At 35.5% G+C, this 18,211-nt stretch overlaps 1 protein-coding gene across 1 annotated transcript in view; it reads left to right on the top strand.

The window, feature by feature from the left end:
- Positions 1-12,544, top strand: part of LOC110445812 (small G protein signaling modulator 1-like) — a 22,014-nt gene extending 9,470 nt beyond the window's left edge. The window contains exons 3-4 of the mRNA XM_021490608.1: positions 9,000-9,075; positions 11,887-12,544. Coding sequence (XP_021346283.1) covers positions 9,000-9,075; positions 11,887-12,056 — 246 coding nt within the window. The 3' untranslated portion in view covers positions 12,057-12,544. The remainder of the gene's footprint in view (positions 1-8,999; positions 9,076-11,886) is intronic.
- Positions 12,545-18,211: the final 5,667 nt, after the last annotated feature.

Here is an 18,211-nt window from a genome sequence, read left to right as displayed (position 1 = left end):
TACCTAGTAAATTAGGGATGATTTCTACTGTAAAGATACTGAGTATATACCTAGTAAATTAGGGATGATTTCTACTGTAAAGATACTGCGTATTTACCTATTTACCTAGCAAATCAGGGATGATTTCTACTGTAACAATACAGTGTATCTTCCTAGTAAATCAGGGATGATTTCTACTGTAACGGTACATTGTATCTACCTATTAAATTAGGGATGATTTCTACTGTAAAGATACTGTATCTTCCTAGTAAATCAGGGATGATTTCTACTGAAAAGATAATGTGTATCTACCTAGTAAATCTAGAGATGATTTCTACTGTAACGATACTGTGTATCTACCTAGTAAATTAGGGATGATTTCTACTGTAAAGATACTCTATATATACCTAGTAAATCAGGGATGATTTCTACTGTAAAGATATTGAGTATATACCTAGTAAATTAGGGATGATTTCTACTGTAAAGATTCTGAGTATATACCTAGTAAATTAGGGATGATTTCTACTGTAAAGATTCTGAGTATATACCTAGTAAATTAGGGATGATTTCTACTGTAAAGATAATGTGTATCTACCGAGTAAACTAGGGTTGATTTCTACTGTAAAGATACTGTGTATCTACCTAGTAAATCAGGGATTATTTCTACAGTAAAGATACTGAGTATCTACCTAGTAAACTAGGGTTGATTTCTACTGTAACGATACAGTGTATCTACCTAGTAAATCAGGCATGATTTCTACTGTAATGATACAGTGTATCTACCTAGTAAATTAGGGTTGATTTCTACTGTAACGATACTGTGTATCTACCTAGTAAATCAGGGTTGATTTCTACTGTAACGATACTGTGTATCTACCTAATAAATCAGGAATTATTTCTACTGTAACGATACTGTGTATCTACCTAGTAAATCAGGGATGATTTCTACTGTAACGATATCTACCTAGTAAATTAGAGTTGATTTCTACTGTAACGATACTGTGTATCTACCTAGTAAATCAGGAATTATTTCTACTGTAACGATACTGTGTATTTACCTAGTAAATCAGGGATGATTTCTACTATAAAGATACTGAGTATTAACCTAGTAAATTAGGGTTGATTTCTACTGTAAAGCTACTGTGTATGCACCTAATAGTTACCACTTTTGTACTACCACTATATAATCCTACCAAGTTTAGATGGCATTCATATTATTTCCATGAAGTTCCAATAATAGTATACATCTGAATAATTCTATTGTCACCCAGCTTATGATAGTACCTTTCCTCTGTTGTCCTGGTAACGAAATGATGCCAAAGTAAATTAGGTTACATTGACAGTAGTTAACATCGTAATTAGGTCTGTCTTCTGTCATTATTCAAAACTGCAAACTTACCTTTAAAGCTGTTCAATTCTTAACTTACAATACGGTTACCTGGGTATGGTTGTAACTGTGACAACCATATCAGGATGGATTAGCCGATATTTCACAATCACATCTCCAATATTGTTGTTGACAATTCACACTTGTATACACATGCTTATGAAAAGAATGCAATATTCTTTTTTGGATATCACAAATTGTTAGGTGCCTTTATTGTATGGTACATGTATATATCCTCGGCATAACTATTATACCAGTAATAGCCTTGTTCTGGTTTGTTCAGAATCCAAAGTTATTGTCTTGTTTTTTTTATTTCTTGTAATTATCAGTTGACTATATCAGCTGCAGATGAACATCACAATGATGAATGTAGGAGAAGAACATTACCATCATTGTACTAGATTAGACTTGTTATCAGGCTTTGGTGTGTTTACCCTTACTTGGTCAGTGTCCTTGTACTGTAAGTGAGAGTAACTTTATTGGCCATTTCCGCTTAGCGTCAATCGCACTATCAACCGCAGAATCAATACTGTGGTAGAGACGTTATCTGTGGCAGCGTACGTCACCATCCCTGCCCAGCTCATTGCGTCTTGTCATACGCCCACACATGTAAGGCAGCTCCAGGATTATGGCACGCGATAAACCACACATAATTTACTATTTATCAGTGATGTCAAGCTACCTTTTTTTCACTGAGGTGATGACGTCATCGTGACCCCTTGGCAATGCTTTCACACATGACTCTGATTTTGTTGTCTTCAACTCAAAAACAAAATATGCATTATATTTACAGAATTTCAGGAATTTGTAGTACATGTTCAGAGGTAGATTCTATGTCTTTTTAGCCATTCTACAACCACAAGCCAATGTCATTCACATTCACTTTTTCTAATTGATTGGCTGAAGGTTTTCTTTATCTTGGCTTTTATTTCTAAACTCATCTTCACCAAACTCTGCGAGGTTCAGTCAATCACAGGTTGATTCTTCTAATCTAATTGACAGGGTTCCAATTCTCTAACTTTAATATTTCTACTATCAACTTCAGGAAAGTTTGTCAAGTTTAATATTAAGTAGAACACATTTATATAAGGTCACCTGAGACAAAGTCTCAAGTGACCTATTGCGATCGCCTTTTGTCGGTCGTCGTCCGTCGTGCGTCCATAAACAATTTACATTTTCGACTTCTCCTCAAAAACCCCTGAACCAATTTCAATGAAATTTTGCCGGAACCTTTCATGGAAAAAGGTCAACAAAAATAGTGGCCGGTTTAGTCCCAAGACCCCAGGGGGCCTGAGGGGCGGGGCCAAAAAGGGTCAAATTGACTAAAATTTCAAAAATCTTCTTCTCAAGACCCAGTTATGGTAGAATCAAATACTCTTCATAGATGGAAGGGTCTTAAGGTGCTTTACCAAAATTGTGAATTTCTTGACCCTGGGGTCCCACGTTTCCCCCTGGGGAGGGGGTAAACTTTACTATAGTTTATATTGGGAAATCACATTTTGGACCAACATTTGTTTAATTTCCATTGGAAGTAATTAAATTTAGGTTAGCATTATCAGTATGGGATAGCAGTTTGATAGTATGCACATATGAGCCCTGACTGACCCCCCGGGGCTGATGGGTGGGGTCAAAAAGGGTCGAATTGACTGAAATTTCAAAAATCTTCTTCTCAAGACCAAGATATGGTAGAATCAAATACTCTTCATAGATGGAAGGGTCTTAAGGTGCTTTACCAAAATTGTGAATTTCATGACCCTGGGGTCTCACGTTTACCCCTGGGGAGGGGGTAAACTTTGCTATAGTTTATATAGGGAAATCACATTTTGGACCAACATTTGTGTTTTTTTTATTAATTTCCATTGGAAGTTATTCAATTTAGGTTAGCATTATCAGTATGGGATAGCAGTTTAATGGTATGCACATATCAGCCCTGACTGACCCCCGGGGCTGATGGGTGGGGCCAAAAAGGGTTGAATTGACTGAATTTCAAAAATCTTCTTCTCAAAGACTCAGATATGGTAGAATCAAACACTCTTCATAGTTGGAAGGGTCTTAAGGTTTATGGCCCTAGGGTGTCACGTTTACTCCTGGGGAAGGAGGGAGTGGGGCAAAATTTATTATGGTTTGTAATGGCAAATGAAACTTTGAATATTACATGTTAATAACTTGATTTGAATTATAACCTTGAGTTGACAGTTTGATACTTTGAAAATTTTGAGCCAGCCCTACCCCCAAGGGCTGTAGGGTGGGGCCCAAAGGAGTCAGTGTGCTAAAATTTCTTCATTTTCCTTGTGCCTCTTGTTGGTCATGATTTGAAAAGAATCTGTATAAAATCTAGTGTTGTTCCGATTAATCGATTTAGTCGACATCTCGTTTGTTTCTGAAAATTGATTAATCGATCCTTGTTTTCCATGATGGATAATAGTTTGACTAATTTAAGTATTAACAAAAAACAAACTCAGATAGTGTTATTACCGCCGACAGCGAGTTGTTCGTTCTTGGGCAAAACAACTTGATCGAACGTCTCACACAACAACAATGCTGATTGGCTAGCCGGTCCACCCTACAACCAATCAAAACTTGCGTTTCAATAGAAATGCTGCATGGCTCAGTCATTCCGTGACAAACCAGGACATTCCGGAGATTAAACACTATGATCATCCGGTGGATACTGATCCAAACGTTTGGAAGGTATTGTTCGTCCTTAGCTGGATATATATTAAACGCTTTGTTGAAAGTGTGGGCTATCTTACAAATAAAATGTTAAGTTTGACGGGGTGTCATCAGGTGAATACCAATCCATCGCGGCATTTCTGAATACGAGATGCAGCTGTCACAGCATAATTGACATTGCAAAACATCATCATTTTCATTTCCAAATACATATTTTTCAATAATTATAAGGTTCTGTCAACAAACTTATTGTTTTTTATATGAATGTTGTGTGTTATTAGCAAAATTCTCTAACGTCAGGGTTTCCCTGTTAACGAAAGTGAAAGTAGATTTCGGAAAGCGAATATAACCTTAAATTACTGATGTTAAGTTCAATTTGATCGATCATTTTTCGATCATCAGTCACTTGATTGGAAGTGATGATCGAGTATGAATTTACAGGCCATTCCCAACACTGATAAAATCATGGCAGAAAATCTGGCATTGAAACTGTCTAATAAAAAACTTTGTTTTAATTAGGGCCCCGTATCGTCTGTTTGTCAGTTTGTGTGTCCATCCACAATTTTTGTTCCTGCCTGATAACTTTGGTATTTTTAGACCGATGTACATGAAACTTGGTCAAGATGTTTAGTTCACAAAAATACACATTGAGGTAAAAAGTCTAGGTCAAAGGTCAAGGTCATTGGGTTCAAAGGTCCAGGTCAAATTTTGCATCTTTTCACTGATGAACATTTTGTTATGACATGATGAAACAAAGTTGATCAGAATTAAACAAGGCGTCAGCTGACTAAAGGTCAAGGTCATTGGGTCAAAGGTCAAGGTTAACTTTTGCATCTTTTCACTGGTGAACATTTCGTTTTGACACTTTGAAGAAATGTTGCTCAGAATTAAACAAGGAGTCAATTGACCAAAGGTCATGGTCACTGGGTCAAAGGTGAAGGTTAAATTTTGTATCTTTTCCCTGATGAACATTTTGTTATGACATTATGCAGCAATGTTTGTCAGAATTAAACAAGGTGTCAATTGACCAAAGGTCAAGGTAACTGGGTCAAAGGTCAATGTCAAATTTTGTATCTTTTCCCTGATGAACATTTTGTCATGACATGAAGCAAAAGTTGGTCGGAATTTAACGAAGAGTCAACTGACTTAAAGTCAAGTTCACTGGGTCAAAGGTCAAGGTCAAATGTTGTATTTTTTCACTGGTGAACATTTCAATATGACTCTTTGAAGCAATGTTTGTGGGAATTAAACAAGGAGTCATTTGCTTGGTTACGATCCCCACCATATAACCATATATACAACTGCTGAGTATATAGAGAAGAATGCACATTTGCTTCCAGGATGGCCCTAGGGTCTAGCCCCACCCTTGGAGACATATTTCCTGGGCCATAACTTTAAAACGGTTGAGATCCCCACCCCAAAACTATATATGCAAATGCTGGGCATAAAGAGAAGAATGCAGTCATGATATTAGAATAGACCCTGGGGTCTGACCGAACCCCTAGGGACCTAGTTTCCTAGTCACAGTTTGGAAACAGTTGTGATCCCCACCCTATAACCATATATACAATTGCTGAGTGATGAATGCACATATGCTTCCAGGATTTCCTTGGGGACTGCCCCACACTTGGAGACTTAACCCCTGGTTCATAACTTCGAAATGGTTAAGATCCCTACCCAAAACTATATACATATACAATTGTTGGGCATAAAGAGACGAATGCAGTCATGATATTAGAATTTGACCCAGGGTCTGCCCCACTCTTGCAGACTTAACCCCTGGGTCATAACTTTGAAATGGTTGAGATCCCCACCCCAAAACTATAAATACAAATGCTGGGCAAAAAGAGACTAATGCAGTCATGATATATATAAGAATTGGTCCTGGGGTCTAGCCACAACCCTAAGGACCTAGTTTCTGAATCACAGCTTGGAAACAGTTGAGATCCCCACCCAAAAAACATACATAAAATTGCTGGGCATGAAAAATCTAATACAGATATGCCACAAGGATTGGCCTTGGGGTCTGGCATATTCCCTTGGAAATCATTTGGAGAATATTTTACCATGATTGCTCTTAGATATCCAGGTGAGCGATACAGGCCCTCTGGGCCTCGTGTTTATTTTAAGAGCTGCTTATTCTTTAGAGATGACTTGTTTAGGTATTCTCAGGAGAAAACCTACTTTTTCTGTGGAGATGACCTATTTATTCTCTGTAGATGACCTGCTTACTCTCTGGAGATGACCTGCTTATTATCTGGAGATGACCTACTTAGTCTCTGGAGATGATCATGACCTACTTATTTTATAGACTGGAGTTTTATGGAATATGAATATCATCTTTGGTGGCATTATATCACATGTATCCTATTCTCACCTCAAAATTTGGTTTTGAAACATATGAACTTGTTGGCTATTAAACACTTATTTATACCTGTCTCCTGGCTGTGATATAATCCTCAGTAAGTATATCTGTGACTGTGATGCTGTAAGCAATATATTGATCTGTTTCATGTATCTTTGGAGAAATCAGCACCACACATCATTTCTGTGGTATTAAAATGCAAAAATGTTTTTGTGTGCACGTGGCAATTTGCTTTTACATTAAAAACCGATTTATCAAATGACAGCAACATATGTATCATGTCAATTATGCAACAACAGGACAATTAAATTGTGTAATTTCATCACCGCGGATCAGTTATGTTGATGGTGTATTATAGGATCTAGTGAAAATACAGATTTTTTTGTCCATTCAGGGAGATGCTTTGATGATTGATTGGAGATTGACTTTATTTATAGAGACCTTTTCTTTATAACGACATGCACAAAATGGTGTTAATTTACATCGCTCCCGGGATCAGTTACAGAATAATTGACATTTGCATACGTAGCGGTGGCGATCAAATAGCTCAATTGGTAGAGTGTCTGTCTAGAGTTGGGTCCCGGGTTCGAACCCCAGTCTGGCTGTTTATTTTCCGTCTCCTGTTACAGTGGTGCCTGTGACCAACCCTTGTTTCAAGCATTTGGTGTATGCTTGGCAAGGGGATTTATAATGCAAACCTGGGTTGTAAATAGCTGTGTTTTCGAGGGCAAATACTTAGAAAATAGAGGGAGGAATGTAGCAGAACTTGACTGGGTCAATCGTTGGCGACCGGGTAGCTCAATTGGTAGAGCGCCCATATAGAGTTTGGAGGGTCCTCCGTTCAAACCCCGGTCTGACCGTGCATTTTTCCTGTCCTGTTACACATATATTAAGGGCATTGCAATCATATCCTGACTACTTGTCTCTCAATTTTCATTTGCTTTCCTTTAAACTTGGTAGGACTTATTACCATCAAATATGTCATTTTGTTTCAACAAAATGTTAGGACAGACATATTACATACGTATGTATAGAACTCCTATTTGTGATACAGAACTGAAATTTAATATTAGAAAATACAAGTTTTCAATCTCTCTTTAGTCAAATACAGTAAGAAATATTGTACATGTGTTGTATTGCTTCATTTCTGTTTAATGTTTAACATGGTACTTAACATTGCTCCATTTCATGAAAGCATTCTCAAGCTTAAGCATGGATTTTGTGCTCACACAAACTTTCTTTAATTGTGATTTCTCTAAATCTTGTGTCAAATTATAAAAGTCCAGCAGAAAAAAATAATAACAGTGAAAGGCTTAATTCTCTTCAACATGTTTCCAATATTGTTTAGAAAATGTGAACTATCATTAATTTATCACTGAAACAAGAAATTGAGCTTGAGCGTAGCTTATGAGTTTGTGCCTGAGAACAGTTTGATAATCACAGGCTGGGGTATATACATGTAGGAATCACCTGATGTAGAGGCTATAACATCTGAGGATTTCGTTAAAACATTTTTTTCATTTCATTGATTTATATTCAGATACACTACAAACCTGTTGACATGCGAGGACTAACAAGCATTCATCAAATAGATTGTTCAGATAACTTAATATTTCATAGAGAGCAAAAAGGTTACCGTAGTCCTTTTATTGGGTGTTGAATCAATATCCCTATGTGATTGTGGTGTACATTATACAGAGGAATGGCACTTAAGTTGTATCATGTTATGTCAACAACAAAACCACAATAGTTTTATTACCTTGCTGGAAACATAAATCTCAATACCCTAGAGTATAATACAGACTCATCATATAGGCTACCAAAAGTTTGTTATTTGTTGAAACAGAAGTGAGGTTTACAACAGTATAAAACCTCGTGCTAAACTCTGACCGGCAACTTTTTGAAAATTCTACTTTTTCTTTTGATGATTTGATATTTTTACAATTTAATGATAATATGTAATTAGGTGGGTACAACTTCAGAAATATCTTCTAGAATCATTAAAAACTACATGTTCAATATGTTGCACAGGGCTTTTTCTCACTAATTTGGGAACGAGGCCTAGTGGCTTTAGATTGGGGGAAACTAAATTGGGAATATTCTGAAGCATACCGAATGCTTACTTTCTTCTCAAAGTATAATCTTAAAGACTTAAACATCCTTACAATGTATTTATGAAAGATTGTTTAAGATTTTTGTTGTCGTTGCATTGTCATCTGAATGCAAGCTAAGAATGACAAAAAAAAAATATTGTTTTGAGATTGTAAAATTTTAATGAGATTTTTGGGAAATGATCAAAAACATTTTACAGTGGATATTTTCAGCCCCTTACATTAGCCCCTGAATGGCCCTGCTGCGAGTTTGTAGAATCCACAACATATTAAGGATGGTGACAGAATGGGAAATGAATGAATAAAAATATACCCATGCCCGTGTAAAATTCGTGATTTTGTCAAAAGGAATCAGTGTTAACCTACTGGAAAGTCCTGTATCACAGGTAATATTCTGAGTTATATTGTGTCAGGTAAATACTATTCTGTGTCGTTCTTTATCACAGGTGTATTCTAATTCAATCTGATGTTTGTGATGTTGTAGGTAAAACAGATCATGGAAGAGGCTGTGACCAGAAAGTTTGTCCATGAAGAAAGTAGCAGTATCACATCACTGAGTGGTAAGTCCTCTAAGTAACACTGAGTGGTAAGTCCCCTATAAGTAACACTGAGTGGTAAGTCCTCTAAGGAACACTGAGTTGTAAGTCCTCTAAGTAACACTGAGTGGTTAGTCCTCTAAGTAGCACTGAGTGGTAAGTCCTCTAAGTAACACTGAGGGGTAAGTCATCTAAGTAACACTGAGTGGTTAGTCCTCTAAGCAACACTGAGTGGTAAGTCCTCTAAGTAACACTGAGGGATAAGTCCTCTAAGTAACACTGAGTGGTAAGTCATCTAAGTAACACTGAGTGGCTAGTCCTCTAAGTACCACTGAGTGGTAAGTCCTCTAAGTAACACTGAGTTGTAAGTCCTCTAAGTAACACTGAGTGGTTAGTCCTCTAAGTACCACTGAGTGGTAAGTCCTCTAAGTAACACTGAGTGGTAAGTGCCCTATAAGTAACACTGAGTGGTAAGTCCTCTAAGTAACCCTGAGTGGTAAGTCCTCTAAGCCACCCTGAGTGGTAAGTCCTCTATAAGTAACACTGAGGGGTAAGTCCTCTAAGTAACACTGAGTGGTAAGTCATCTAAGTAACACTGAGTGGCTAGTCCTCTAAGTAACACTGAGTGGTAAGTCCTCTGTAAGTAACACTGAGTGGTAAGTCCTCTATAAGTAACACTGAATGGTAAGTCCTCTAAGAAACACTGAGGGGTAAGTCCTCTATAAGTAACACTGAGGGGTAAGTCCTCTAAGTAACACTGAGTGGATAGTCCTCTAAGTAACAGTGAGGGGTAAGTCATCTAAGTAACACTGAGTGGATAGTCCTCTAAGTAACACTGAGGGGTAAGTCATCTAAGTAACACTGAGTGGATAGTCCTCTAAGTAACAGTGAGGGGTAAGTCATCTAAGTAACACTGAGTGGATAGTCCTCTAAGTAACACTGAGGAGTAAGTCATCTAAGTAACACTGAGTGGTTAGTCCTCTAAGTAACCCTGAGTGGTAAGTCCTCTAAGGAACACTGAGTGGTAAGTCCTCTAAGTAACACTGAGTTGTAAGTCCTCTAAGTAACACTGAGTGGTTAGTCCTCTAAGTACCACTGAGTGGTAAGTCCTCTAAGTAACACTGAGGGGTAAGTCATCTAAGTAACACTGAGTGGTAAGTCCTCTAAGTAACACTGAGTTGTAAGTCCTCTAAGTAACACTGAGTGGTTAGTCCTCTAAGTAACACTGAGGGGTAATTCCTCTAAGTAACACTGAGTGGATAGTCCTCTAAGTAACACTGAGGGGTAAGTCATCTAAGTAACACTGAGTGGTAAGTCCTCTAAATAACACTGAGTGGTAAGTCCTCTAAGTAACACTGAGTTGTAAGTCCTCTAAGTAACACTGAGTGGTTAGTCATCTAAGTAACACTGAGTGGTAAGTCCTCTAAATAACACTGAGTGGTAAGTCCTCTAAGTAACACTGAGTTGTAAGTCCTCTAAGTAACACTGAGTGGTAAGTCCCCTATAAGTAACACTGAGTGGTAAGTCCTCTAAGGAACACTGAGTGGTAAGTCCTCTAAGTAACACTGAGGGGTAAGTCATCTAAGTAACACTGAGTGGATAGTCCTCTAAGTAACAGTGAGGGGTAAGTCATCTAAGTAACACTGAGTGGTAAGTCCTCTAAGTAACACTGAGTGGTAAGTCATCTATAAGTAACACTGAATGGTAAGTCCTCTAAGTAACACTGAGGGGTAAGTCCTCTATAAGTAACACTGAGTGGTAAGTCCTCTAAGTAACACTGAGGGGTAAGTCCTCTATAAGTAACACTGAGTGGTAAGTCCTCTATAAGTAACACTGAGTGGTAAGTCCTCTATAAGTAACACTGAGTGTTAAGTCCTCTATAAGTAACACTGAGGGGTAAGTCCTCTAAGTAACACTGAGTGATAAGTCCTCTAAGTAACACTGAGTGGTTAGTCCTCTATAAGTAACACTGAGGGGTAAGTCCTCTAAGAAACACTGAGTGGTAAGTCATCTATAAGTAACACTGAACGGTAAGTCCTCTAAGTAACACTGAGGGGTAAGTCCTCTATAAGTAACACTGAGTGGTAAGTCCTTTAAGTAACACTGAGTGGTTAGTCCTCTATAAGTAACACTAAGTGGTAAGTCCTCTAAGTAACACTGAGTGGTAAGTCTTCTAAGTAATACTGAGTGGTAAGTCCTCTATAAGTAGCACTGAGTGGTAAGTCCTCTAAGTAACACTGAGTGGTAAGTCCTCTAAGTAATACTGAGTGGTAAGTCCTCTATAAGTTACTGTAAATTGATCGGTGACATGTTTGAAAAATAAATTCTTTCATCTTTTTATAAAGACTTACACTGAAGGTATTTTGAACTGATAATATAATGTTTATCAAATATTTATTGATTATCTAATACTGTTGAATTTATATGGTATCAACAAAACTGGCAGGTTGTTTAGAGTCATATCATTGGTAACGGAAAATATTAAAATATGAATAAAGCAAAATTGGAGAACATCTGATGAGACAAATCAGATTGATGTGTTTTGGGGATTTATTTTGCTTTGAAAGCCTTTGTTTCTTATTGACAATAATTTGAATTGTATAATACCCACTGGTTAAAGTTACCACCCATGAGCAACCAGGGTGTGGTTACCAGTGCCATAGGGCCTCGATGAAACAATGTGTTTTGATAAATGGTAGTTCCTGGTGTAATTGCTAGAAAGAACATTTTGTATGGAAATATTTAAGGGAGGTAACTCAGAAAGATCAAATGTATATTGTGTAACATGGAAATTTTATCCTGAAGTACCGGACACCTTGAATTATTATCCTACAGGTGCGGTTGAGGCTTGTTTGCTCCATGGACTCAGGAAACGTGCTCTGGGCCTGTTTAAACACAGCACCACCACTGCCCTTCTACAGAAAGTCTCCAAGAACTTCGAGCCTGCCGCAGTCATTCTGAAGCTTCTCTCTGATGTAGAGTCTAGCAATGACCCTAACAAGTAAGTCAGATTTTGTTTTAGTATAGCCAAAGAGTGAATTTTAGGGTAATTTTGTCACAGTTTTAAGGGAAATATTGTCACAAGGTGATGTTCAGATTAATTTGATTACAAGGTGGTGTTCAGATTAATTTGATTACAAGGTGGTGTTCAGATTAATTTGGTTACAAGGTGTTGTTCAGATTAATTTGGTTACGAGGTGATGTTCAGATTAATTTGGTTAAAAGGAGTTCAGGTTAATTTTGTCAGAGGGTGATGTTTAGGTGTTATGGAAGTGTGCCCCAACAGTTGACTGTTAACATTGTCATGAGCGATGGTTAGGAAGTATTGTCAGAGGGTGATGTTTAGGTGTTGTGGAAGTGTGCCCCAACAGTTGACTGTTAACATTGTCATGAGCGATGGTTAGGAAGTATTGTCAGAGGTTGATGCTCAGGTTGATGTTATCTCTTTACAGCATCTTTGCAATCAACTAAAAATACAAACACAATTGCAATGAGTTAATGATACAACATGATTGCAATGCATTAATTAAACTACACGATTGCAATGAGTTAATGATACAACGTGATTGCAATGAGTTAATAATACAACATGATTGCAATGAGTTAATGATACAACATTATTGCAATGAGTAAATAATACAACATGATTGCAATGAGTTAATACTACAACATGATTGCAGTGAGTTAATAATACAACATGATTGCAGTGAGTTAATAATACAACATGATTGCAGTTAGTTAATGATACAACATGATTGCAATGAGTTAATAATACAACATGATTGCAGTGAGTTAATGATACAACATGATTGCAATGAGTTAATAAAACAACATGACTGCAATGAGTTAATAATACAACATGATTGCAATGAGTTAATAATACAGCATGATTGCAATGAGTAAATAAAACAACATGATTGCAATGAGTTGATAATACAACATGAATGCAGTGAGTTAAAAATACAACATGATTGCAATGAGGTAATAATACAACATGATTGCAGTTAGTTAATGATACAACATGATTGCAATGAGTTAAGAAAACAACATGATTGCAATGAGCTGATAATACAACATGATTGTAATGAGTTAAAAAAACAACATGATTTCTATGACTTAATAATACAACATGATTGCAATGAGTAAATAAAACAACATGATTGCAATGAGTTGATAATACAACATGATTGTAATGAGTTAAAAAAACAACATGATTGCTATGACTTAATAATACAACATGATTGCAATGAGTTAATAAAACAACATGATTTCAATGACTTAATAATACAACATGATTGCAATGAGTTAATAAAACAACATGATTTCAATGACTTAATAATACAACATGATTGCAATGAGTTAAAAAAACAACATGATTGCTATGACTTAATAATACAACATGATTGCAATGAGTTAATAAACCAACATGATTGCAATGTGTTCATAATACAACATGATTGCAATGAGTTAATAATACAACATGATTGCAGTGAGTTAAAAATACAACATGATTGCAATGAGTTAATAATACAACATGAATGCAATGAGTTAATAATACAACATGATTGCAATGTGTTCATAATACAACATGATTGCAGTGAGTTGAAAATACAACTTGATTGCAATGAGTTAATAATACAACATGATTGCAATGAGTTAATGAAACAACATGATTGCAATGTGTTCATAATACAACATGGTTGCAATGAGTTAATAAAACAACATGATTGCAATGAATTGATAATATTGCAGTGAGTTGAAAATACAACTTGATTGCAATGAGTTAATAATACAACATGATTGCAAGGAGTAAATAATACAACATGACTGCAATGAGTTAATAAAACAACATGATTGCAATGACTTAATAATACAACATTATTGCAATGGGTTAATAATACAACATGATTGCAATGACTTAATAATACAACATTATTGCAATGGGTTAATAATACAACATGATTGCAATGACTTAATAATACAACATGATTGCAATGTGTTCATAATACAACATGGTTGCAATGAGTTAATAAAACAACATGATTGCAATGACTTAATAATACAACATTATTGCAATGGGTTAATAATACAACATGATTGCAATGACTTAATAATACAACATTATTGCAATGGGTTAATAATACAACATGATTGCAATGACTTAATAATACAACATGATTGCAGTGAGTTAATAATACAACATGATTACAATGAGTTAATAATACAACATGATTGCAATGAGTAAATAATACAACAGGACTGCAATGAGTTAATAAAACAACATGATTGCAATGTGTTCATAATACAACATGGTTGCAATGAGTTAATTATACAACATGATTGCAATGTGTTCATAATACAACATGGTTGCAATGAGTTAATTATACAACATGATTGCAATGTGTTCATAATACAACATGATTGCAGTGAGTTAAAAATACAACATGATTGCAATGAGTTAATAATACAGCATGATTGCAATGAGTTCATAATACAACATGGTTGCAATGAGTTAATTATACAACATGATTGCAATGTGTTCATAATACAACATGGTTGCAATGAGTTAATAAAACAACATGATTGCAATGTGTTCATAAGACAACATGGTTGCAATGAGTTAATTATACAACATGATTGCAATGTGTTCATAATACAACATGGTTGCAATGAGTTAATTATACAACATGATTGCAATGTGTTCATAATACAACATGGTTGCAATGAGTTAATAAAACAACATGATTGCAATGTGTTCATAAGACAACATGGTTGCAATGAGTTAATTATACAACATGATTGCAATGAGTTAATAATACAACAGGGGGGCAATGAGTTAATAAAACAACATGATTGCAATGTGTTCATAATACAACATGATTGCAGTGAGTTAAAAATACAACATGATTGCAATGAGTTAATAATACAACATGATTGCAAGGAGTAAATAATACAACATGACTGCAATGAGTTAATAAAACAACATGATTGCAATGTGTTCATAATACAACATGGTTGCAATGAGTTAATAAAACAACATGATTGCAATGTGTTCATAAGACAACATGGTTGCAATGAGTTAATTATACAACATGATTGCAATGAGTTAATAATACAACATGAATGCAATGAGTTAATAATACAACATGATTGCAATGTGTTCATAATACAACATGATTGCAATGAGTAAATAATACAACATGATTGCAATAAGTTAATAAAACAACATGATTGCAATGAGTTAATAATACAACATGATTGCAGTGAGTTAAAAATACAACATGATTGCAATGAGTTAATAATACAGCATGATTGCAATGAGTTCATAATACAACATGGTTGCAATGAGTTAATAAAACAACATGATTGCAATGAGTAAATAATACAACATGACTGCAATGAGTTAATAAAACAACATGATTGCAATGAATTGATAATACAACATGACTACAATGAGTTAATAAAACAACATGATTGCAATGAGTTAATAAAACAACATGATTGCAGTGAGTTAATAATACAACATGATTGCAATGACTTAATAATACAACATGATTGCAATGAGCAAATAATACAACATGACTGCAATGAGTTAATAAAACAACATGATTGCAATGAGTTAATAAAGCAACATGATTGCAGTGAGTTAATAATACAACATGATTGCAATGAGTAAATAATACAACATGACTGCAATGAGTTAATAAAATAACATGATTGCAATGGATTGATGATACAACATGACTACAATGAGTTAATAAAACAACATGATTGCAATGAGTTAATAATACAACATGATTGCAATGAGTTTATAATACAACATGATTGCAATGAGTTATTAATACAACATGATTGCAGTGAGTTATTAATTAGCTTTGTGTAATGTCCCCTTGTGATATCAAATTACAGATAATCATATATATGTACATCACATATTAAAAATGCTTATTGCGCATTTTCCGTTTGGAGTGGAGCTTTTGTCAAACATAGCATTCTGTTCAACATCTGTCAAATGCATTAACCTTTCACCCCTGTGTAACTTTCGTAAACTTTATTATGCATTGATCTGGATGAGTCCATTGTGGTCTACAGTGGTGAAAGTGTTATTGTCGCTGTGATTTGCAAATTACAAGTTAATATTGTGTGGTTCAAAGTGTGCTTGCATACTGTGTTGTGAAAAAAGGGTAAACAAATTATGTTTATCATGAAAATGGCTTATGGCTAAAATAAAGACGAATTTTACGCAATTATTTGTTAAGAAAATTATAAGGTGTGTTATTGCAGTCTCTGATGACATCATTTATTTTTGTATCGTAAGCTGTTCAGAAAACAAATTTTCCTTCTTGTATGTTGGCTAGTTAATGTATATATCATTGACTACACCAGCAAATATTAGGATGGTCGGGTGGCGCAGTGGATAGCATACTTGTATATCCTCAATAAGATTAATAGGTTGAGATGCCATCTACCCTAGCTGTACTGGTTTAGCTGAATAAAATATTTATGCTGTAATTTTCACACCTTGCAGCTGTTCCTAGTAGGCCTATATTATGGATGAGGTATTAGTCTGATATATAATTCCATTTCCTTATCAGTGGACACCAATGGGAGGTCAACGATAGTATCCTAGGTGTAGGTATATATTTCATAGTCTGAAGAATCTCCTAGAAGAGATGAAAGTACTTAAGACTCGTTGTTGAGAATTTTTCTTTTTATAATTATTCTTCGTCCGTATGGATAATTTTTCTGATTTATAATATATATGGGGCAAAGAAGTAATTCCAACAGTGTGGACAAGTTTAGGTTGTCAAATTTTCGGAGCGATCTGCTCCTTTTTCAAGACACAGTGAAACAGAACAGTTACATGTACATATACATCATATTACAAGAAGATAAAACTGATATACTATAATTGAAAATATAGCTATTATATAAAACCAATAGTCCCCTCGGCTAAAGACAGCCGAAGGCAGCAATTAAGCTGAGAGCATCGTGGACAAGGAACGCTGATGTAGAGGACCTATTCTTGTGCAAGATGCACTATCACATAAAGTGAGTCGAGAGATATCAAAAACGTGGAACATGTGCATGTGGAAATCTGGCATTTCCATATATATATATATATATATGATATATAGGCTAAGCAAAAACATAATTCTAAGACTGTTTCATGAACCTGGGGCCTGAACATATGAGATATTACATACCAGATATCTGCAGTCTCCCATTGAACTCTATGACACTCTTTAAGAACTTTACCTATTTTGATGCCAACATAATTACAGATCATTCACATTATGTCATATATAGATGGCGTTGTTAATTTGAGATTGTTGACAGAAGTTGTGAGTGCAGGGTTACATTTTGTAATTAAATGCTCACCTAGACATCCTACTGGGGCGAAATAACAATTTCCTGGGAATATTATGCTTTAAAATCTAGCGTGTTGTAGGTTATTTATTAATGCAGTGAACATTTCACAGAAATATTAGATTTGTGTTCCAGACACACGTTATTGTAGCAGTGATAAATGGAAGTAGGGTTTAGATATTGATTTTTCTAGAAATATTCTCCATTTTAATGGGATTTAAGAACTTCATTCACAGACTTTTCTGTTCCTCTGGAAGGAAGTGCCTGTGGAGCCTATATATTAAAACAGTATGTTGTACTGCCTTCTGTACATCAGCAACTCTTTCTTTTATGTGTTACTGGACAATTGTATTGCTGGTTTTATTTTTTCCTTCTTAATGAAACCACATGCTTCTTCTCCAAAACCCCTGAACCAATTTCAATGAAATTTTGCAGAAACTTTCCATGGCCAAAGGTCAACAAAAAAAGTGTATGATATGGTAGAATCAAATACTCTTCATAGATGGAAGGGTCTTAAGGTGCTTTACCAAAATTGTGAATTTCATGATCCTGGGGTCTCATGTTTACCCCTGGGGAGGGGGTAAACTTTACAATAGTTTATATAGGGAAATCACATTTTGGACCAACATTTGTTTAATATCCATTGGAAGTAATTCAATTTGGGTTAGCATTATCAGTATTGGATAACAGTTTGATGGTATACACATATCAGCCCTGACTGACCCCCCGGGGCTGATGGGTGGGGCCAAAAAGGGTTGAATTGACTGAAATTTCAAAAATCTTCTTCTCA

Source organism: Mizuhopecten yessoensis, unplaced genomic scaffold (assembly GCF_002113885.1).
Source record: "Mizuhopecten yessoensis strain PY_sf001 unplaced genomic scaffold, ASM211388v2 scaffold2383, whole genome shotgun sequence".
Classification (NCBI taxonomy): Eukaryota; Metazoa; Mollusca; class Bivalvia; order Pectinida; family Pectinidae; genus Mizuhopecten; species Mizuhopecten yessoensis.
The sequence above is the reverse complement of the archived record's forward strand: the minus strand, read 5'-3'. Positions and strand labels throughout refer to the sequence as shown.